Source organism: Dioscorea cayenensis, chromosome 25, assembly GCF_009730915.1.
Source record: "Dioscorea cayenensis subsp. rotundata cultivar TDr96_F1 chromosome 25, TDr96_F1_v2_PseudoChromosome.rev07_lg8_w22 25.fasta, whole genome shotgun sequence".
Classification (NCBI taxonomy): domain Eukaryota; kingdom Viridiplantae; phylum Streptophyta; class Magnoliopsida; order Dioscoreales; family Dioscoreaceae; genus Dioscorea; species Dioscorea cayenensis.
This window is the reverse complement of record NC_052495.1, coordinates 705,413-723,868: the sequence shown is the minus strand read 5'-3', so window position 1 is coordinate 723,868 and position 18,456 is coordinate 705,413. Positions and strand designations below refer to the sequence as shown.

General features: G+C 33.5%; 4 protein-coding genes across 11 annotated transcripts; 2 read left to right on the top strand and 2 right to left on the bottom strand.

Annotated features, from left to right (window-relative positions):
• The first annotated feature begins 665 nt into the window (after positions 1 to 665).
• LOC120252979 lies at positions 666 to 4,808 on the top strand. Of its 8 annotated transcripts, none has more exons than XR_005534189.1 (5): positions 666 to 1,457; positions 3,458 to 3,554; positions 3,825 to 4,011; positions 4,279 to 4,342; positions 4,656 to 4,808. XR_005534189.1 is itself a non-coding variant. In XM_039261199.1 (2 exons), the coding sequence occupies exons 1-2, from the start codon at positions 770 to 772 to the stop codon at positions 3,496 to 3,498; spliced, it is 729 nt and encodes a 242-aa protein (XP_039117133.1). In that variant the 5' UTR covers positions 666 to 769; the 3' UTR covers positions 3,499 to 4,808. The 8 variants fall into 8 exon arrangements, 1 of the variants encoding a protein (XP_039117133.1); XR_005534188.1 differs by having other exon boundaries at positions 4,271 to 4,342; XR_005534186.1 differs by having other exon boundaries at positions 4,279 to 4,808.
• Positions 4,809 to 10,142: 5,334 nt separating this feature from the next.
• Positions 10,143 to 11,418, top strand: LOC120252996 (NAC domain-containing protein 90-like). The gene is made up of 3 exons (XM_039261226.1): positions 10,143 to 10,476; positions 10,655 to 10,944; positions 11,024 to 11,418. The coding sequence occupies exons 1-3, from the start codon at positions 10,314 to 10,316 to the stop codon at positions 11,300 to 11,302; spliced, it is 732 nt and encodes a 243-aa protein (XP_039117160.1). The 5' UTR covers positions 10,143 to 10,313; the 3' UTR covers positions 11,303 to 11,418.
• Positions 11,419 to 12,213: 795 nt separating this feature from the next.
• On the bottom strand, positions 12,214 to 15,108 carry LOC120252912 (vacuolar protein sorting-associated protein 55 homolog). The gene is made up of 5 exons (XM_039261106.1): positions 15,037 to 15,108; positions 14,549 to 14,600; positions 13,133 to 13,172; positions 12,955 to 13,039; positions 12,214 to 12,554 (listed from the first exon to the last, which is right to left on the bottom strand). Exons 2-5 carry the CDS (start codon positions 14,579 to 14,581, stop codon positions 12,371 to 12,373), a joined length of 342 nt encoding a protein of 113 aa, XP_039117040.1. The 5' UTR covers positions 14,582 to 14,600; positions 15,037 to 15,108; the 3' UTR covers positions 12,214 to 12,370.
• Positions 15,109 to 15,713: 605 nt separating this feature from the next.
• LOC120253016 (probable basic-leucine zipper transcription factor F) lies at positions 15,714 to 17,494 on the bottom strand. Its single transcript, XM_039261251.1, has 6 exons — positions 17,300 to 17,494; positions 16,887 to 17,030; positions 16,728 to 16,805; positions 16,584 to 16,649; positions 16,414 to 16,479; positions 15,714 to 16,330 (listed from the first exon to the last, which is right to left on the bottom strand). Exons 1-6 carry the CDS (start codon positions 17,492 to 17,494, stop codon positions 15,836 to 15,838), a joined length of 1,044 nt encoding a protein of 347 aa, XP_039117185.1. The 3' UTR covers positions 15,714 to 15,835.
• Positions 17,495 to 18,456: the final 962 nt, after the last annotated feature.

Sequence of the window (18,456 nt, the reverse complement as noted above, 5' to 3'; positions counted from 1 at the left end):
ATAGGGAACCAGAGTGCTTATCCATTTGACTACCGAACCATGACATGTCCCAATCTTATCAAGTAACGCCATAAAAACTATTTAAATAAATAAATAAATAAATTGGTTAAGCTCCGCTATCACCAACAACTCTACCTGCAAACCATGTTCTACCAAATAAATTGTTCTTCGTATCTCCTGTCGATCCCACCCACCTCACAATGTCCTATTTTGAGTTTTCTTTTTTTTATTATTATTATTATTTTACTTTTAATTTAAAAAAATTTCTTTATTTTATCATTGTTCGATGCTATAGAAAAAAGAAAAAGATTGATAACACAAAGTTAATCAGTGCCATCAGATGCTTTATTACTTTAATCTCGCTTTAACTTGACAAACTAAAATACCCGGTCAGACCTCACTTAATCTCACCAAAGTGAGCACAATCAGAACCGAAAGTTAATAGTGATAATCTAGCATCAATCTGAAGCGCACAAAAGCCTCGTGATTGAACTTGAAACCAGATCCCAAGACAGCGTAGTTCGTGCCACGTGTAACGTGGGCCTTTTCGAAGTCTTTTTCTATCGACGGGTGGGGCCCCCATATGTCATTTGACCTTAATCCAGTGCCACGTCATCACCACCTCCTACTTATAAAACCCTTGCCCCTTCGCACTCTCATCCAATCTCTCTCCCCCTCTTCTCTTTGACGGCGGAGATCGCCGGAGCTGCCGCCGCCGCCATCGAGATCCTTGGCTCGCCGCTAACCTTTCCGGAACCATACGTGCTGAATGGATTTCTATCGCAACCATCGATCGGGAACCTCCGCCCAGTCTCGCCTCATTGGACTCCTCTCCCGCCCCGGTGGTGACTCGATCGCCGGGAACTCCGGCGTCGGCGTCGAGTTGCATGAGGATGAGTTATTCTGGTCTGGCTCTGACTCTCCCGAGCCGATAATCTCACAGAAACCTTCATCTGCTGCCACGCTCGCCACCGAAAACCCTAACCGGAGATCCTCCCCTTTCCGCCGAATCCCAGAGAAGAGCTCCGGCATTCTTGCTGCCCTCGTGGAGGACGACAAAAAGGGTGCCGATGTTGCTGCCGCGCAGCTTCTCCAGCGCAAGCCATCGACCGCTGCTTCATCAGCTTCCACTTCGCCGTCTTCGGCTCGAATGATCCCGGCGATCCCCAAGCCCAAGACGGATTACGGTGGCGGGAAGCCTTTCCATCAGTCGGCCCCAGTCAACATCCCGATTCCACCGAGGTTTGCTAGGCATAGGTACGAGGCCAGTGGTGGAGCGGGGGAGGTTGATGAGGCGGATGGTGATGATGACGAAATGCTGCCGCCGCACGAGATCATCGCGAGGAGGTCTGGACTGGGGACTCCAATGACGTCGTTCTCGGTGCTGGAGGGCGTTGGGCGGACGCTCAAAGGGAGGGACCTGCGCCAAGTGAGGAATGCTGTCTTCCGCAAGACAGGTTTTCTTGACTGATGTCCTCCGGGGCAAAGTCGCTTCCTTTTTCTTGAAATTAGTCTCTTTGTTTTATTGGTGAGACATGGATTTAAGGCATCACAGATAGAGACATTCACCAGAACTGTTTCTCCTCCAAGCATTGCCAAATTCAATAAATTAGTACATATTTTCCCTAGTAAACAGGTTCTTAATATTTGATATTGTTTTGATATAATATCTATAGAATATTGCTTTACTAATGTATCAGATTTTATAGATTACTTTCAGTGAATTTTGGGATTGATTCAAATTTTTATGTTTGATCTATCCTTTATATGTTATCAAGAGTCTTTCTTCATGTTCATTTGTCCAGCTAGCGAACTGGTTACTGGAAGTTCCTACTGCTATGATTTTTGTCAAGCACCAAAATTGTTTTGATTTTGTTGATGTGGCATCCTTTAAGTTCTTTTTGTCAAGCACCAAAAATGTTTTGATTTTGTTGATGTGGCATCCTATCACTATCCTTGTAATGCGATCGTTATGACCAGCTCGTAAAAGACAATCTGGCATCTGTAAGTTCTTTTTGTCAAGCACCAAAAATGTTTTGATTTTGTTGATGTGGCATCCTATCACTATCCTTGTAACGCAATCGTTATGACCAGCTCGTAAAAGACAATCCAGGAACCTTTCGTTTCAGTATATAGTGAATTGTTTATGACTTAAATAACTTTTAGGGAAGAATGCGCTTCATTGCTTTTCCGGAAAGGAGCATTCATTGGTTGGTTTCCTATAATCATTTAAAATTTTCAAATTTAATTTAATGCTTACGTCATGCCTCGATCCTCATGTGTCACATTGTTTGTCCGCATCATTTATTAATTTGAATTTATGTGCAATTGATGAAAATGGATCTGATATTTGTAAAATACTGTTATATGCCCCTATACGCTTTTTCGAGTAGGTTGGATCAATTATACAAATGCTGACCTCATGCCAATTTAGGGTTGGAATTCATTCTTAGAAATAATGTCGATGAAGTTGACTATAGCTAGCATCTATGTCCCTTTCCTTCTTAGCTTTGCAGCCACATAAGTCATGTTTGCACACACTTTAGTTGTTTTATAACCTGTTTAGCTACGTCTCTATCCCTAATTGTTCTAACATTTTGATGCAGTGCCCTGTTTTAAAATGCTAGTACAACTCTAATGCACATGTGAAATAGATATGATGGGTGATAGAAGATGTCTCTTGTTTATGTGACAGGTTCATATTTTTGTGTGAATGGCCTGAAAATTATATTCTTCTTAGTCAGTTGGAAACAGTTTGGAAAATGAGAGAAGGCAATATGATCTTGCATGTTTACCTTTAAAACCCAAGTTAACCGTGCTAAATGGAGGCGGTGGGTGACTGCACAGCATGCTTGCAAATGTCTTATCTCTTTTAAATATAAGTCTACTAGGAATTAACATGGTGTCTATTGTGGGTCTTTGGCTGTCCAAATTCTTGTCTTGTTTATATGAGGCGTTCAAATTGGTGTCTTGTTCTTATTATTTTTTTTCCTTTTTTATCCCATACATTTCACTTAGAGATCGAAACTTTGATGTATTTGGATCAAATCCTTAATGATTTGGAGCATTGCTTAGATGATTTTTCTCCCTGAGCCAATTTTTTCGTCCATTGCACTGCTTGGACTGCAGTTAATGGAACCTGAAGAAAGCGATATTTGATATGGTTACTGATGAGTCTTTTTCAGGTACCTCAAGTTTTCTCCTTTGGATAATCCTTGTATTAATTTTGAAGAACTGTTGGTGAATTTCAGTTTGCAATCCATTTTCTGTGTTCACCATATAGTTAGATTGTTTTGACGATCGGCTTTGTTTTCAAAGTTCTCTGTTTGATTAAAATCATTTTTGGTGTTTCCTGGGGCATGCCCAGGAAGGAATAAGATGAGGGAACAAATGTCTTTCTGTACAAGTCTGCAAGTTTTTTTGAGTATCATCTTGACAAATTTATTGGTTCTATTAGGTGCCCACCATTTCATCTTTGGTGACTTCTGGTTGAGGTGAGGCCAAAGGAAATGATCTGTTTTGGGGTTGAATGACGATGAGTTCATCAATTGGAGGTTTGCACTTTCTTAAATTTATGTAAATGAAGTCAGTTGTCCCTCCTGTAACCTGCAGCAATGTTGTGTCATAATAATTAAACCTCTATTTATCATACAAACTGCAACAGGAGGATTCAACCATCTGTATTTATCTGTCAGTTGAAATAACTATTCTGTAGACCTGATTGTGAAGTTGCTGCAAATTTTGCTTTCTGGTTACCAGGACAGTGAATTTTTTTGTTTGCTTGGTGGATTAAGAAATTGCCCTTATTTTGTTCCACTTTTCAGGAATGAACATCATCCCAGCGATTGTCAGGATGTATACTACAATCAATAGCAAAAAAGAGTATAAATTCTTATGGCGGAGCTCTCTTCATGTCCAAATTTAAGCAGAAGAGTGGAAAGGCATGGTGAGCATTTTATAACAATATCCGTTGCATATGGCCATTAAGCCTTAAAGCAGGAAGGATGCAAGGTACCCTGTCCTTTCTAATTCTTCTAAATACTAACTAACTCTCGTAAAAATTTTGTTGAACTGTACTTTAATATCAGAAGTGAAACTCACATAGTACATTCATAGCACATTGCTTTCACCACACTTGGATCATAAAATCACATGACCACAAGGATGTGGTAGTTGCAGTGTAATAATGTTACTTCCCTTTAAGTGTCAGGGGCCATATTTTTTACAAATGTACTACCTCACCGGAAAAAATCTTTGACTCATTTGCAAGGATTTCAGACTTGAGGAAGCTGGGGAAAGGTAGATCATGCAATCCAGGGCCTCAGAAAAATACTTACTACTGGTAATCTTCATTCTCTATTGAACTTTCATTGATTGACTAGCGAGCTCCTTGTTTATATTTGAATTGTGCCACACAATGAACTCTCACACTCAAGCACTTGTTATGGCTTTCTTTATCTAGCAGTTAGTGTTCTCCTCTTCCTATTGTTCATCACTAATGCTCAGCTCTGAACTTGCAATGTGTTGAAGGGGGATGAGTTACCTGCCTTGACTGCTCTCCTCATTATGAGCTTTCCTATTCTCACTCTCTCAATATCTCACTCATTTTTACTTTTGTAAATTATGCTTACCAGGCTATGTTTGCATGGATGCAGGAGTAAAAGTAACAATTAACAGCAGTAATACGAAGTCCTTATCGACAAACAACACTGACAAACAAGAAGGGACAGTTTGAAGCTGAAATCCCTTCAACCACTTCATCTGCCAAATGCTTTGCCAAGCTCCTCGGAGGTCTTGTCCAGCAAAGTGTTTTTAGCAAAGTGTCTTTTTAGTCACACAGAAGATTATAATATAGTGCTTGTTCAATTAATATTTTGAGATGATTTCATATAAATGTCGCAAATGTGTTTCTGGAAAATTATATATATATATATATATATATGTGCACTCGTGCATTGATTATAATGGTTCAAGTACATAATTTAATAAATTAAAAGGTTCAATTTTCACTGGTTTACCTCAATGATCTCTCAATCTCCACTTGATAAGGCCTAAGTTATTATCTTTATAATAATAATGTCAGCTTGCCTTTTTATTTTCTTCCTTTAATTTTTTTTTTATTATTGTTAATGAATCATAAAAAGTAAAGAATATAGCAATTAGATGAAAGAAAATCATACGTTCAAAGTGCTTTGGATTATTATTATTATTATTATTATTATTATTATTATTATTATTATCTCCATTCAACATAAGTTTTTTTTTTAATGTGGACAAATCACGGGAGACTGCACAGATAAAGAGTTAATATCTCAAATCACTTATATTTTCATCTTATATGAGCTGAGGTTTAAATCTATTTTTTCAGTAAGAATATAATTATCACATAAGGAACCAATATTGATAGGCCAAGAGATTAATGGTTATTTAACATAAATTCAACTGATTATTGCATGTTAATAACATGATGAAAATAATGTGCTATCTTATCTTTTATAAATAAATAAATAAATAGATAGATAAAAAATACTTTAAATGTCATGAATTTTGAGCAACGACCAACAACTATTGTCCAGTATCAACTTACCATGATTTTATTAAAAAATAAATTAAGGTTTACAAAACAATAACAAGTGAAATATATATATATATATATATATATATATATATATATATATATATATTCCGTCGGTGTTGAAATTAAGACTATATCATATAATCCACCAATGATGAAAGTGAACGTAACAATATTAAACCAAAATAACTATAAATCCTCAAGAAATGAATACCTTAGGTGAATCATCTATTCTAAGCATTCCTTGAATAGAAAAATCATGAGCAGGAGGGATCATGCGCTTTAAATTTTATAAAACTTAATTATAGAACATATATATATATATTTTGAATAATAAACGACAAGCACTTTTTTTATATGAATATAAACAGTACCAAACAGTACTAAAATTCAGATGTATAATATATATATAGTATTTAAATTCCGGATGAACAGTATATAAACAGTACTGTGATTATAGAACATATTGTCCTTTCAAAGAAACACAATCATAATGAATTTGATAAACATTTACAATTAAGCAGGAATGTTTCACATAACTAAAATTGAAGGGGTGTAGGGCTATAAGCCTATAACATATTAACATGTCAATTAGAGAAAAGACTCAGGGAAAATGATGGTCATGAAGACAATGAATGCAGACGCGGTCAAGACCAGACCCATCCCTTTATCAAAAAAAAAAAAAAAAATTAAATAAATAAATTAATTAAAAAAAAAAGAGACCAGACCCCAAAACTTAATAAATTTTAAAATGATTGATTGGTTCACCTCCCCGTGCATAAATAGCTTTAAAAGTCAACACCGTCTCATATTACAAACCGACAAGTTTCAGTTGACCAAACCAAGGTGGGGGTCTCATGACATGCTTGTTGGAACTTGGACATAACCCTCTTAGCAAGTTTCCCATCCCTCTCAGTAGAGAAGTCATTGTGGACATTATTCATCATCTTTATTATTATTTATATATATATTTGATAAAATTGACATGACTTATATTATTTATCATTAATATCGATAAAGAAGAATTTAATCTCCCAATCTCTTCTCCGGCTTTACAGTTGGACTATTAACTATATATATAGATTTATAGATTTATAAAAAGGATCAAAAATTGATTTAAAAAATATTTAAATATAACATATTTTAAAAAAATTGAGAAAAAAAACCCAAAATAATTGATAGGTAGTGAACGAAAAATACAACCATACATGATAGAAGAACTATTATGCTTGTCAAAATGATCAAATAATATTTATGTCAATAACACGAGATATATTATGATAAGAAATAACATTTGAATTAACGATTGAGGAATGATTGTGTTGCAGATAGACTTCGGAGTCAAATAAGACGCGTGAGACAATCAATCAAATTAACCCGATTTATTAACTTTATTATAGAATAAATTGTGGAGGGCGGTCGTGGTCGTGCATGGAAGGAAGATATTTGAGAGTTCATATTAGTGCATGGATGGAATCAATACATTGGATATGGATGGGATATTTTGAGTGTGAGCACCTGAAAGGAATATGAGAGTTATTATTGTAATGGTGTTAGTAAGTGACTTATAACCAGATGACATGTGTGTCATCTCTGGCTGGAGTTTGTTATGATGTTAATGAATGAAAGATGATAGTGGAAGAGATAGGATTATTCTCCCAGCTTTTGCTTAATTAGTTCTCTCCCTTCACTGTTCTTAATTTCTCTCCTTATTTCCCCCCTGTGTTTCTCTCACTCTAACTTCACTCTTCCAGAACGTGCAGATTGTCATAATTAGTAGCAATTGTTCATTTAGTTTTTATACAATATTATTATTTATTTATATGTTTTCGTAAAAAAAAAAAAAAATTAAAAACCAAAACTATAGTTGTTTATTATATTTAGATAGCTAATGAAGATTCATCAGTGAAGGAAAGGTATCGAAAAAGAGATAAAATGGTTTTTTTTATTAATGATTATTGATACAATAACATACAAATATTAAATATTTACGGTGTAAGCATATACAAATGTTTTAATAGGTGAATATATATATATATATATATATATATATATATATATATATATATATATATATATATATCGTTTTTTTTAATATGAAAATAGATAAACTACGCTTTTTATTCAAATATTCGTTTTTTTTAATATGAAAATAGATAAACTACGCTTTTTATTCAAATTGTCACTCTTTTTAGTTTTCTAATAATTTTGTAATTTATTCATTTTGATATATATATATATATATATAATAGCAGGGATTAGATTTGGTCCTTGGGCACGATCGAGGGAGAACTGTATGAAATATTGACGTAGATGATTTACGTATATTGGTTCGACTTAAAATGTATTTTTGTGCGTTTTATTTATTTATTTATTTATTTATTTATCTTATTAGGTCAATATGAGATATTGTCACTAGTGTCACTGGCAATCGTGTGATACTTATAGATAACAATTGTTGTCAGTGGAGTCCTATCTCACTATTATTATTATTATTATTATTTATTTTATTATTATTATTTTTTTTCTTTTGATAGAGAGAATAGACGAAGCATATTGATCCTATGTAAATTTAGATTTTTTAATATTTAATATATAAAATGAAGGATTCCTACATCCTTAATGATGTATTTAGATTCATTTCAGAGGAATGATATTTTTTTAATAAACTAATAAGTCGAAATTGGTATTTTTTAAAACTAAAAAAGCTTCTTACAAATTAATATGAAAAATAATTGAGCTAAGGTGCAGTAAATGTGGGCTAAGTTATTTTTATCAAAATATTTTATCTAATTCAAAATGACGTGACTTCTAAATAAAATTTAATATTTAAAAAAAAATTCTATATGTATATATGATTAAAAGTTTTTTTTTCCAGGACAATGTGGGCAAGCCAATCTATCTCCCACTTAATCTCTTATATCTGATTCAAGTTTTTTATTACTTAGTTGTACGTTGTGACTATGAAGTGATTAAAAGTACAAAGACATTGGAAATAAAATAAAAATGCAATAAATTTGTTTGGAGACACATGAAATTAATGCACTTCCTTTAATCCAACAATATTAAATTTAAAAAAGAAACTAGTGTTTGATTCTCAGAAAGTCTATTTATTTATACATCTTTTATCTTTCTAGACTTGTTTTTCCACCGTTTTATTTTAATCTTTTGAATTGATCAAAGATTGAGCTTCAAAAAGCTCAAAGACCTAAACGCGTTTGTTTTATTCATTGACTTCTTCTTGACTTCCTTTTTCTTCTTTTTAAAAAAACATAAAACAAAAAATAAAAAAACAAAAAAAATATTTTATGGAGTTCAAAGTCTTTTTCTTTGAGCACTTTATCCAACCATGGAGGGCCCTAAATGTATAAGGGAATCTTTGAGTTACTTGCGAAATTGGATTTTATCCCTGGCCCTTAATTTTAAAAGAATATCATGACTTCTTATGAATTTGACTTGAATGATAAATGATATATGAATCAATAAATGTGTGTCTGTATATTAGTATATATTTATGTATGTATGAATGTAAATGCACATGTATATCTATCTAGACATTAGTTGATGTTTTTTTTTTAAGATAACCAAAAGAATGATGAAGTATAATATAAATGAAGTATAAGTTTTTGAAAATTTCCAAGAAATAGTCACATGATGCAAATTATTTTATCTACAAATCATGTAAAATAAATTTAATAAAAAATAATAAATATTTATTTTAATTATTGATTTTATCTGTAATTAGTGCATCAGTTTATATATATACATCAAAAGCAAATAAGCTAAAAATTTATTGAAGTAAAATGCATAAAATCTTTTTAAAAAAATTCATAGGATTATAAAAAGTTGCAGAGGATAAATAAAAAGACAATATTACATAGTAAAAAAAAACATAAAAAAAAAAGATAAAAAAGATAAAATGTGATAATCTCATGTAATATAGTTTTGCCAAATTATTGTGAAAATAGTTAATTTTTCAACCTCTTATTTAGGAAAGGAGTTAACCATTTTTTTCAATGAAGTTAATTATTAGATAGTGATATACACCAAAAATAAAAAATAAAAAAATTAAAAACACCATTCAACTAAAGCATTATAAATACTTAATATCAAATTGGACTATAAAGTTATTATAAAATAAAATGTCAAACACTTAATCCTTCTTGTCAAAAGAGAAATACATATTTAACTACCAAAAGACATATATTACAATATAAAAAAAATAAATTCTTTAAGAGAAGAAAAAGATGCATTTGACAAAAATATATAAATGTATCATTTATGAATTACAACCATCAACTTAATTCCTTCAAAATATTTTATCATTTCTGTGAATAGAGTGATTGACCCATTCTTTCTTTCATTCCCTTTTTCCACACACACGCCCTTTGAAAAAACTAACACCATAACATCTATCAATCTCTCTCTCTCTTTTTCTCTCATTACGTTTTTCTCTCTCCCTAAATACGCACATGCACACGTCACGCACAAGTACATACATGTGTATATATATATATATATACATATATGTACACATGAACTTCATAGTGCATCAGCTCCAAAAGAAAAGAAGAGAAAAGAGAAAGAAAAATTTAGTGGAAAAAGAGATGGATGAGCATGCATAGATAGATTGATAGAAAGAAGAAGGTTTGATCATAGAGTTTGTTGTTTGTTTAGCATATCTGATATCTTTCATCAACTCAAGGAAAAGTGGAAAACAAAAAGAGAGAAAAAGAAAATGAACAGTACTAATATTCCACCAGGCTTCCGTTTCTATCCCACTGAGCAAGAATTGGTGAACTTTTATTTGCACAACAAGTTGGAAAACACCAGACTTCAAGACATTGAAAGAGTTATTCCTCCCATTGATGTTTATGCTGTTGATCCCTGGCATCTCCCCCGTAAGTATTCATTATTATTATTATTATTATTATTATTTGAGAAAAATATAGATTTGAATATATAAGTATTTTTAATAAATCAGTGGTTTATCCACTCTTTATCAAAAATATATATATATATATATATATATATATATATATATATATATATAAATATGGGTGATGATGTTTTATGCAGAGATGTCTGGAGAATCAAGTATCACAGATTCAGAGCAATGGTTCTTTTTTTGCCCCATGCAAGAAAGGGAAGCACACGGTGGAAGACCGGGACGAACAACTCCGTCCGGTTACTGGAAGGCTACCGGCTCACCGAGCGGAGTTTATCATAATAATCGAATGATCGGTGTTAAGAAGACGATGGTGTTCTATCAAGGCCGAGCTCCGCTCGGCAGTAAAACCAAATGGAAAATGAATGAATACAAAGTTGTCGAAGCTGATACCGGAATTAGGCCAAGTGCAACTCCAATGGTGTGTTTGTATTTATTCATTATCATACATTATTGTTGTTTTTACTAAATTAACCGATGTGGAACTATTAAATTTTCAGCTGCGGAATGAGTTTAGTTTGTGTCGGGTGTATGTAACTTCGGGAAGTTTGAGGTCTTTTGATCGGAGACCTGTTGGTATAGAGATTGATAGCCGGAGAATGACTGAGGCTTCGTCGTCGATGATGGTGCCAATGGTGGCTGAAAGAGCAAGCTCACAAGATAGCTCGTCGTCCGGTGAGCACCGGAATAATGAACAGTCCGGCGCTGGAGCAGCAAGCACAAGTACTAATGTGCAGATGATTGAAGAGGCAGACTTAGAGTTGTTGGATTGGCTTTGAAACCATTGCCATCAAATTTTAAATTTGTTTTTCATTGATTAATTATGTGTTGATTTGTTATTGTTTGGGATGTTGAGTTGAGTAAAAGATACCATGATTAATTTGTTTATTTATGATCAAACACTTATAGTAATGAACCTCTTAACAAGGTTTTGTTTTGGGTTTCTTGCAACTTGATTAATTTTTATATAACACAGTAGAAAAAAACAATTAAGATTTTAACAATATAATATATAATCAGAGGTTGAGGAGACACAACCCGTCTTTCTTCACAAATAGAGGACTAGCCATTCTAAATATACCATACACTCACACCATGTGATAGCTGAGATGTAATCCTTTCTATGAAGCATCTCTTCTTCTTCTTCTTCTTCTTCACAAACAGGAAACTCACTATCAATAAATTAAGTATGAGTATCTTTAGTGAAGATCTAACCCTGTTGTTCCCACAAATAAAAGACTTGGTATCAATAAGGTACGAATGTCATTGGCTGAACAGCTGTTTTAATTTGTAAGAGTGTGAATGCAAATTAAAACAATTTGACAAGCATAAGAAGTTGTTATCATACAATGTCTTTTTAAGCATATCCGGTTAAATAATTTGCATGATAATTTTATGAGGTACTGTGAAAGCATGTGTATTGACAAAATGGGCAAAATACTAAAACACGTAATTGAATTGAACGTCCAAGTTTTATGGGACCCCTGAAAGCATGTTTTTTCACCACAAAATACAAGGTGGTGGTGGTGCTGCTGCTTGATCACCTGCCATGATTAATTGATTCTAGGCTCTCACAGTGAACCAGCTGGCTTCTTGTACTTCTTTTCACTAGATTCTTCATTTAAAAAAAAAAAATATATATATATATATATATATATATATATTAATTCATCAAGCAAAAGAAATTGTATGATAGATCAACAGAAATTTCATTGAAGGTATCTGTTGGAAGTGATTAATATCTAGTTTGGTCAACAACATGGAATTGCTCCATCCACTGCTGCACATGGTACATGGACTTTTGTTATTCTCTGATTCCTCTAGTTTTAGTTGCAAATGGACACTGACTACCAATCTTCGTCGAGGCTGACTCTGTGGAAACACAAGACGGTACAGACTAGAATGAAAAAGGATGTGAATTCTATGAGCATGGCTCCGGTCTCTATTAGGTGAGCATGCCTCAGAATAGCAGGAATGGCAATACTCCCCACAGCTGATGCACCAGTCAAGAATTTTGCCGCGTTTATCCAGCTGCATTAAGAAAGAGATGATCAATAATCAGTTTCCAAGTTAAGAACGGCTGTTTAATTTTCTGTCAATGTATAGGTCATGCAAGCACTTGCATATTGAAAAGCATTGAACAATAATTAAATAGCACCAAACATAAAGTTAATGTGTAAAATCGAGCATTTGGTTCAGGCTCTAAGCCATATAATGCCAATTGGATACAAATTTTGAAACAGTAAAATCGATCAAGGCAAGGACCTTGGATTTCACTGCTATATGATACTGAAAATGTTTCTGGTTCAGGATTTAAAACAGTGTATATATGCTTAATATAAACTACTAGTTCCAGATTGAAGCTCATTAATGAAAAAAGAGTAATCCAGTAACTAAATGCTCAGGATAGAGGTCATTGACATTAACTCACCCTCCACCATCCCGGCTAGTTAGGAAACGTGTGGACCCATCTCCAAAGAACAAGCATGGCATAGGAACCAGAATATACATTAGAGCTGGGAAAAAGAAGCAAAACAAATCATGTCAGCCTTTTCTTCTAAGTTTTATCAGCAGTTTTATGATAACTTAAGTATTATGTAACCAGTCACCTGATAACAAAGGCCACCAATTATTGTAAAGAGCACATGCCTGCGAAAATAAAAAGTTTTTGCATAAACGAAAGTCCTTTCTTAATATTAACAATATATTAGGAAATGCATGAATGCTTGCTTATTTAGTCCTTCTGAGAAAAAAAGAAACCTGAAAAGAAAAAAAAGCTTTTTTTTGTTATTAATTATTATTTTGGCTAAAACTTGAAAAGAAGGTCTTCATTGTGAAATGATTTAGGAGTTAATTCAAACCATATTATATTTTTGACAAAAATAGAAAATTAACAAATTCATGGAATTATTACATGGCCTTGTCAAGGAGAAACTTTCAAAAATATTCCACAGTGCATACTTATATCTCATAAATTATACATGGCAAAGTAAGAAAATGAATTGTACACCTGATTAATCAGAGATTCTGAAGAATGTATCACGATGCTGAGGAATAGTGCCTCCGACACACACACACACACACACACACACATGCATAAGCACTATACACATGCAGAAATACATGGATATATCATGCATTGTTGTGTTAAATTATTCCTATGAACAAAGCTTTGTAGTCCCAACTTCCAATTGCTTATGCATGGAAGTTCCAAGCTATTCATTCTGAAACGGAAAAGGATGAATCATGCAGATATTCTATTTCCACTTATAAAGCAAGCAAAGGCTCAGGATCAAAGTGGAATAAAAACAAAATGACATATCGTTTGTAGGCACGTCACACCACATCTCACCCAATCAAACTTCTACTTGCTTTAGCTCAGAGGGTAAAGAAAAGTACAAGAATGTACCCATGGGACAATTTGGTATACTAAAAGATGTCAGAAGCAACATTGGTTGCAAAATTCATATCCAAAATTTTAATGAAATGAAATCCAAAACCCCGGTAAAAATAGAAAACTCATATTACAACATTATCTCACAAAAAATATTAAAATCTTATTATCACAAAATGTTTGGAGTAAGGATTTTCAAAACAATACATCAAGAGAGACACAATGTCACAGCAATGCCTGGCAATGCCGAGATGAGGCTGGAAAGGAAACCACTTAAGGATAGTACACAATGTACAGTACATGATGGCCGGCAATCATATCTTTAATTTTAGTGTCACTTAGGAATAGTGAGAAGAGTTGAATGCCAGGACACTTTAATTCAGCTCTCCATCACAAGGTGCCTTTGTTGAATGTAAGGGTTGATAAATAAATAAGATTCAGCAAAGAAAAATGCACAGTGGAACTTAGAGAAAGTAACAACAGTTCAGCTCCTCTGAATCATATTTTCAACATCATACTATTCTCAAAGATCAACTAACTCTAGAAACATGGAAGTTGTGTCTATCCTATCAATCACTACCAAAGAAGAATAACTTAATTTAAGGCAAAAATTTGAATAAGGAAGTCATACCAGTATTTGTAACAAGATGCTGGCAGAGAACATAAACGCAAGTCCAGCAAGCCTGCCAATCAGAAAGAATCCAAAGTCAAGACAGAAGCTTGTTAACTACAACACAAGAAAAATCAAAAATTGAAACTCACACTGTCATCAGAAGTCAGATGTTCATCGTTACCGCCAATTGCACCAAATCCAGTAATGCATACAAAATCACCAGAAAAAGCACACCAATCAGCCACTTTTCACAATTTCAACCAACCAAAATTCTAAGATCACGTAATAAATCAAAGATACATATCTAAATAAAGAAAAATAAAAAAAAATTTAAAATTTAAATCTTTCGATGAAATTTTGGAACCCTAGAAATTAATGGACTAAATCAAACTCGGAAATCTAGGGCAATCGATGAAACATAAAGTTGAAACACAGCCAAAGATGCAAATTCTCGTGATTCTAACCTGAGATTTAGGTCATTATCTAGAAAAGAAGAAGAAGAATACCTTCGACGGTCATCGCCATGGCTGTGAACTTGGGAAGAGAGAGAAAGAGAAAGAGAAAGAATAGAGTTTATCATAAGCTGAACTAATGTAAGAATTGATGTTCCGTCGGAACACTATAAATAATCAAGTCCTCATGCGTGGCATAATCTGGACCGTCCGATCGGAATCCTTCACTTTGCTATCACTTAGCAGTAAATTGTAATTAAAAATTAATAAAACCTTTCTGCAATGAATTGCTTTGTTTTAATTAATCATAAATAAATTTCCCAATTAATTTTGAAAATTATATATTCTTTTCTGAATTGAGTTAATTAATCTCAATTAGAATTATAACTCATCTATAATTGGACTTGTCCTACTGCTTGTTTAATTTTCCAGAATTCAAAAAGTAAGAGAACTCGATCCATTGTTTTTAATTAAATAAAATTAAACAACTAATTACTAATGATCTTCATGATTTCATGCAACAATGTGGGAGGTCTCTGCAACCCATATATCTTCCTTTCATACACCTTCACATTGGTCCTATGAACCTTAATATAAAGAACATAAAATTAACAACTGTTCATCATAAATGCGCGGAGGTTTTTCTTGTTTTTATTTGGAAAAAAATTTCCATTTCTCATAAGATAAGAAGATAATTAACCACCAAAAAAACAGACACTGGAATTAGAATTAACTCATCTTGAAAGGAAAGACACACAACAAGCAAACTTATAAATTTTGCTCCAAAGAGATGTTCTCATGATCTTCCACAGATTAATACTTTTCTGGTCATAAACCAAGATTTGGATGGATATCAGTTGTGTTTGCTCACCTGCTTTCCTTGAAGATGCTTCAATTTGGTGAGTTCCTTTCTTTTCTTTCTAGCTTCAGCAGCTGAAGCCGACACCGATGATGTCGGTTGGACGTGTGACTTCCCTTGATCATCGGAAGAAGGAAACGAAGAGTTCGCATTTGAGTTCAGAACCAAATGCATAGGATGTTCATGTTCATCACTTCCATCTTGCATTGCAGAAACAATTGTTGAAGATGAAGCATTAGTTTGATGATGACAGTATGGAACCGAGCCGTGTATGTTTGTGCCGACATACATTGGCAAAGGTCCCGAAGCTTGGTGAGGATGAAACCAAGCATGATGATGAGGCACATAAACTCCACAAGATCCTAGAGAATTTCCAAGATCATATGAAAATGGAGACCATGAAGTCCATGGATAAGGAGCAAAAGAATAACCAGTCACTGGAATCGCCGTCGTTGAGCTTTTTTCCGGGCAATGTTTCGCCTTTGCAATCTGCCAGCCATAAAATCCTTGAGATGATCACATGCATGCATGTATTCATATTCATATCAAGGGATTTACAAGAGTGTTTCTACCCGTTCTTTCAGTTGTTTGTTATTGTCTTTCAGAGTATTATACTCATTCATCAACCGTTCTCTTTGCTGATTTCATGACAAACAATCAATTATAACAAATATATATATATATATATATAAAGAAACAAAAATAACTGAACAACATGTCTATCAATAATAAAACAATGTACCATTTTAATATCTCGGTTATCCAAAGACAAATCAGCAACTTTTTTTATCAATTCTTCACGAAATGCCTGATTGGAAGGAAAAATTTTAAAAAAAAAACAAAGAAATTGGAAAATAGATATTTTAGAATTGGTTAATTACATTACCTGTCTTCTTCGAATAGTTTCTCTAGCTGACTCCCTATTAGCTAAAACTCTCCGCATTCTTTTCTGTTCTTTCTCAGCCTTTCATAATCAAGAAGGTAATTATAATTAATTAATTAATTAATTCAAAAACAAAATTCTCATATGTATATAATTCATTACCTCTGTTAAGTTGTGCTTTCCTTTGGTTGTTTTCACTGTGACGTCGTAGTTGTCTAAGCAGTCAATATTTTCACTGGACTTGGGTTCCTCTGTCAGCCCATTCTCACCATCTTTGTTAATAATACCACCTTCCTGACAAGCAACCTACAAAAAAGGAACTTAATATAGCTAATGTCTTACATGTCATGATCTTATTGTGCCACGTGTTCTCAAAATATTGGCTGCAGGTAGAAAGAGCCACTTCTCTTAGAAATATATTTGTTTAATGAAATACAGTTTAATTTTTACAAATGAAAGTACTTGTTATGTAAATTCAGGTCTAATTTTATTAAAACTTGTACCTTTAATGAAATTGCGAAAGAATATTAACATATATACCTCTATATTAACACTATTAAAGAAGCATCACTTACCTCCTCTTTAGACATTGCCAGTACTAGATCAAACCCATTTCTAGTCTTCAAGTCATTGTTATCATTCGGAGTTTCATCATCATTTTCATTCTTCAAAATCTTGGTTTGTATCCCAGCAATTGAAGCTAAAGCTCGAGCTGCTTCGAACTCACTCCATTCAGTGAGATCACCCTTTGTAGTACTGTTATTTGACATATTTGATAGTCAAGCTAGTACTGATATTGCTTAAGTTGGAATTCAAATATGCAACCCTTTAAATACTGCACATCTTTCATTTTGTCCACGTAGGCTTCCATGTCACTGAGTTTCATCACCACGTGGCACTTTTTGGGCGGTGCCAAGGCTCACTGACCCTGAGCTAATTGACACTTGGCGTTTTACTTATTTCAGCACTTACGTGCTATTTCTTCAATTCGCAACGTGGAAGCATCCCATTGGCCAACAACCCTCTTGCACAAACAAGAGATTGCCACGTGGCTTTCTCTCGTAGGTGACATGCATGCAACCCTCAGGACTTCGGACTTGTTGACATGTGGAAAAAATGGCCATGAAGGTAAGTATGCCAGGATGGTTTTGCCACGTGTTGGGACATGTGGAAGCCAACCCGGGTCCCAAAAAGTATAACACCTCCATCGCCTTCCACGTGTAACCAAGGTTAAGAAAATAGAATTATATATAAACTAATCAAGTTAAATAATTAATTATATTTATTAATGAGTTCTAAAAATGTAATCTTGGGATTGCAATTTTGAAATAATTACAATTTTTTTTCAAAATTTTAGAATATCTTTCACAAATATATATATATTTAAGTAGTTAAATTTTTTTTTTCCTAAAATGATCTTATTTTTCCTGCTATCTCACAGTCCAAATCTCTCATTTCAATTGAGGATGTATATGTTAGAAATATTGATGTGTGAAATAGGTGAAAACTAATATAGCTTGAGCCGTGACAGCACTGTCCTCAAGGATAATTCGCCGACACCAACAAAAATTAATACGACGTATCCTCCAGGATTCAACAAGCTCTTCTATATAAAATAGGATCAGGAACAACAGATAAAGAGAGAAGATTAACCTAGCTGTAAGAAGAAAGGGTGAAAAGGTAAAAAAGGAGAGAGAGCTTTTCTTATCTTAAAACCCACATTCTCAAATCA

Bases quoted from the DNA above. Each gene is read 5' to 3' on its own strand.
- LOC120252979 (XM_039261199.1), top strand. From the start codon at position 770: ATGGATTTCTATCGCAACCATCGATCGGGAACCTCCGCCCAGTCTCGC. The intron at 1,458-3,457 runs GTTTTCTTGACT...TGGTTCTATTAG, and splicing joins TGCTGTCTTCCGCAAGACAG to GTGCCCACCATTTCATCTTT.
- LOC120252996 (XM_039261226.1), top strand. From the start codon at position 10,314: ATGAACAGTACTAATATTCCACCAGGCTTCCGTTTCTATCCCACTGAG. The intron at 10,477-10,654 runs GTAAGTATTCAT...TGTTTTATGCAG, and splicing joins TGATCCCTGGCATCTCCCCC to AGATGTCTGGAGAATCAAGT. The intron at 10,945-11,023 runs GTGTGTTTGTAT...TTAAATTTTCAG, and splicing joins GGCCAAGTGCAACTCCAATG to CTGCGGAATGAGTTTAGTTT.
- LOC120252912 (XM_039261106.1), bottom strand. From the start codon at position 14,581: ATGTTCTCTGCCAGCATCTTGTTACAAATACTG. The intron at 13,173-14,548 runs GTATGACTTCCT...TTATTTTCGCAG, and splicing joins GCATCTTGTTACAAATACTG to GCATGTGCTCTTTACAATAA. The intron at 12,555-12,954 runs GTGAGTTAATGT...TTCTTAATGCAG, and splicing joins ACTAGCCGGGATGGTGGAGG to CTGGATAAACGCGGCAAAAT.
- LOC120253016 (XM_039261251.1), bottom strand. From the start codon at position 17,494: ATGTCAAATAACAGTACTACAAAGGGTGATCTCACTGAATGGAGTGAG. The intron at 17,031-17,299 runs GTAAGTGATGCT...CCTTTTTTGTAG, and splicing joins TGGCAATGTCTAAAGAGGAG to GTTGCTTGTCAGGAAGGTGG. The intron at 16,650-16,727 runs GTAATGTAATTA...CCTTCCAATCAG, and splicing joins AAACTATTCGAAGAAGACAG to GCATTTCGTGAAGAATTGAT.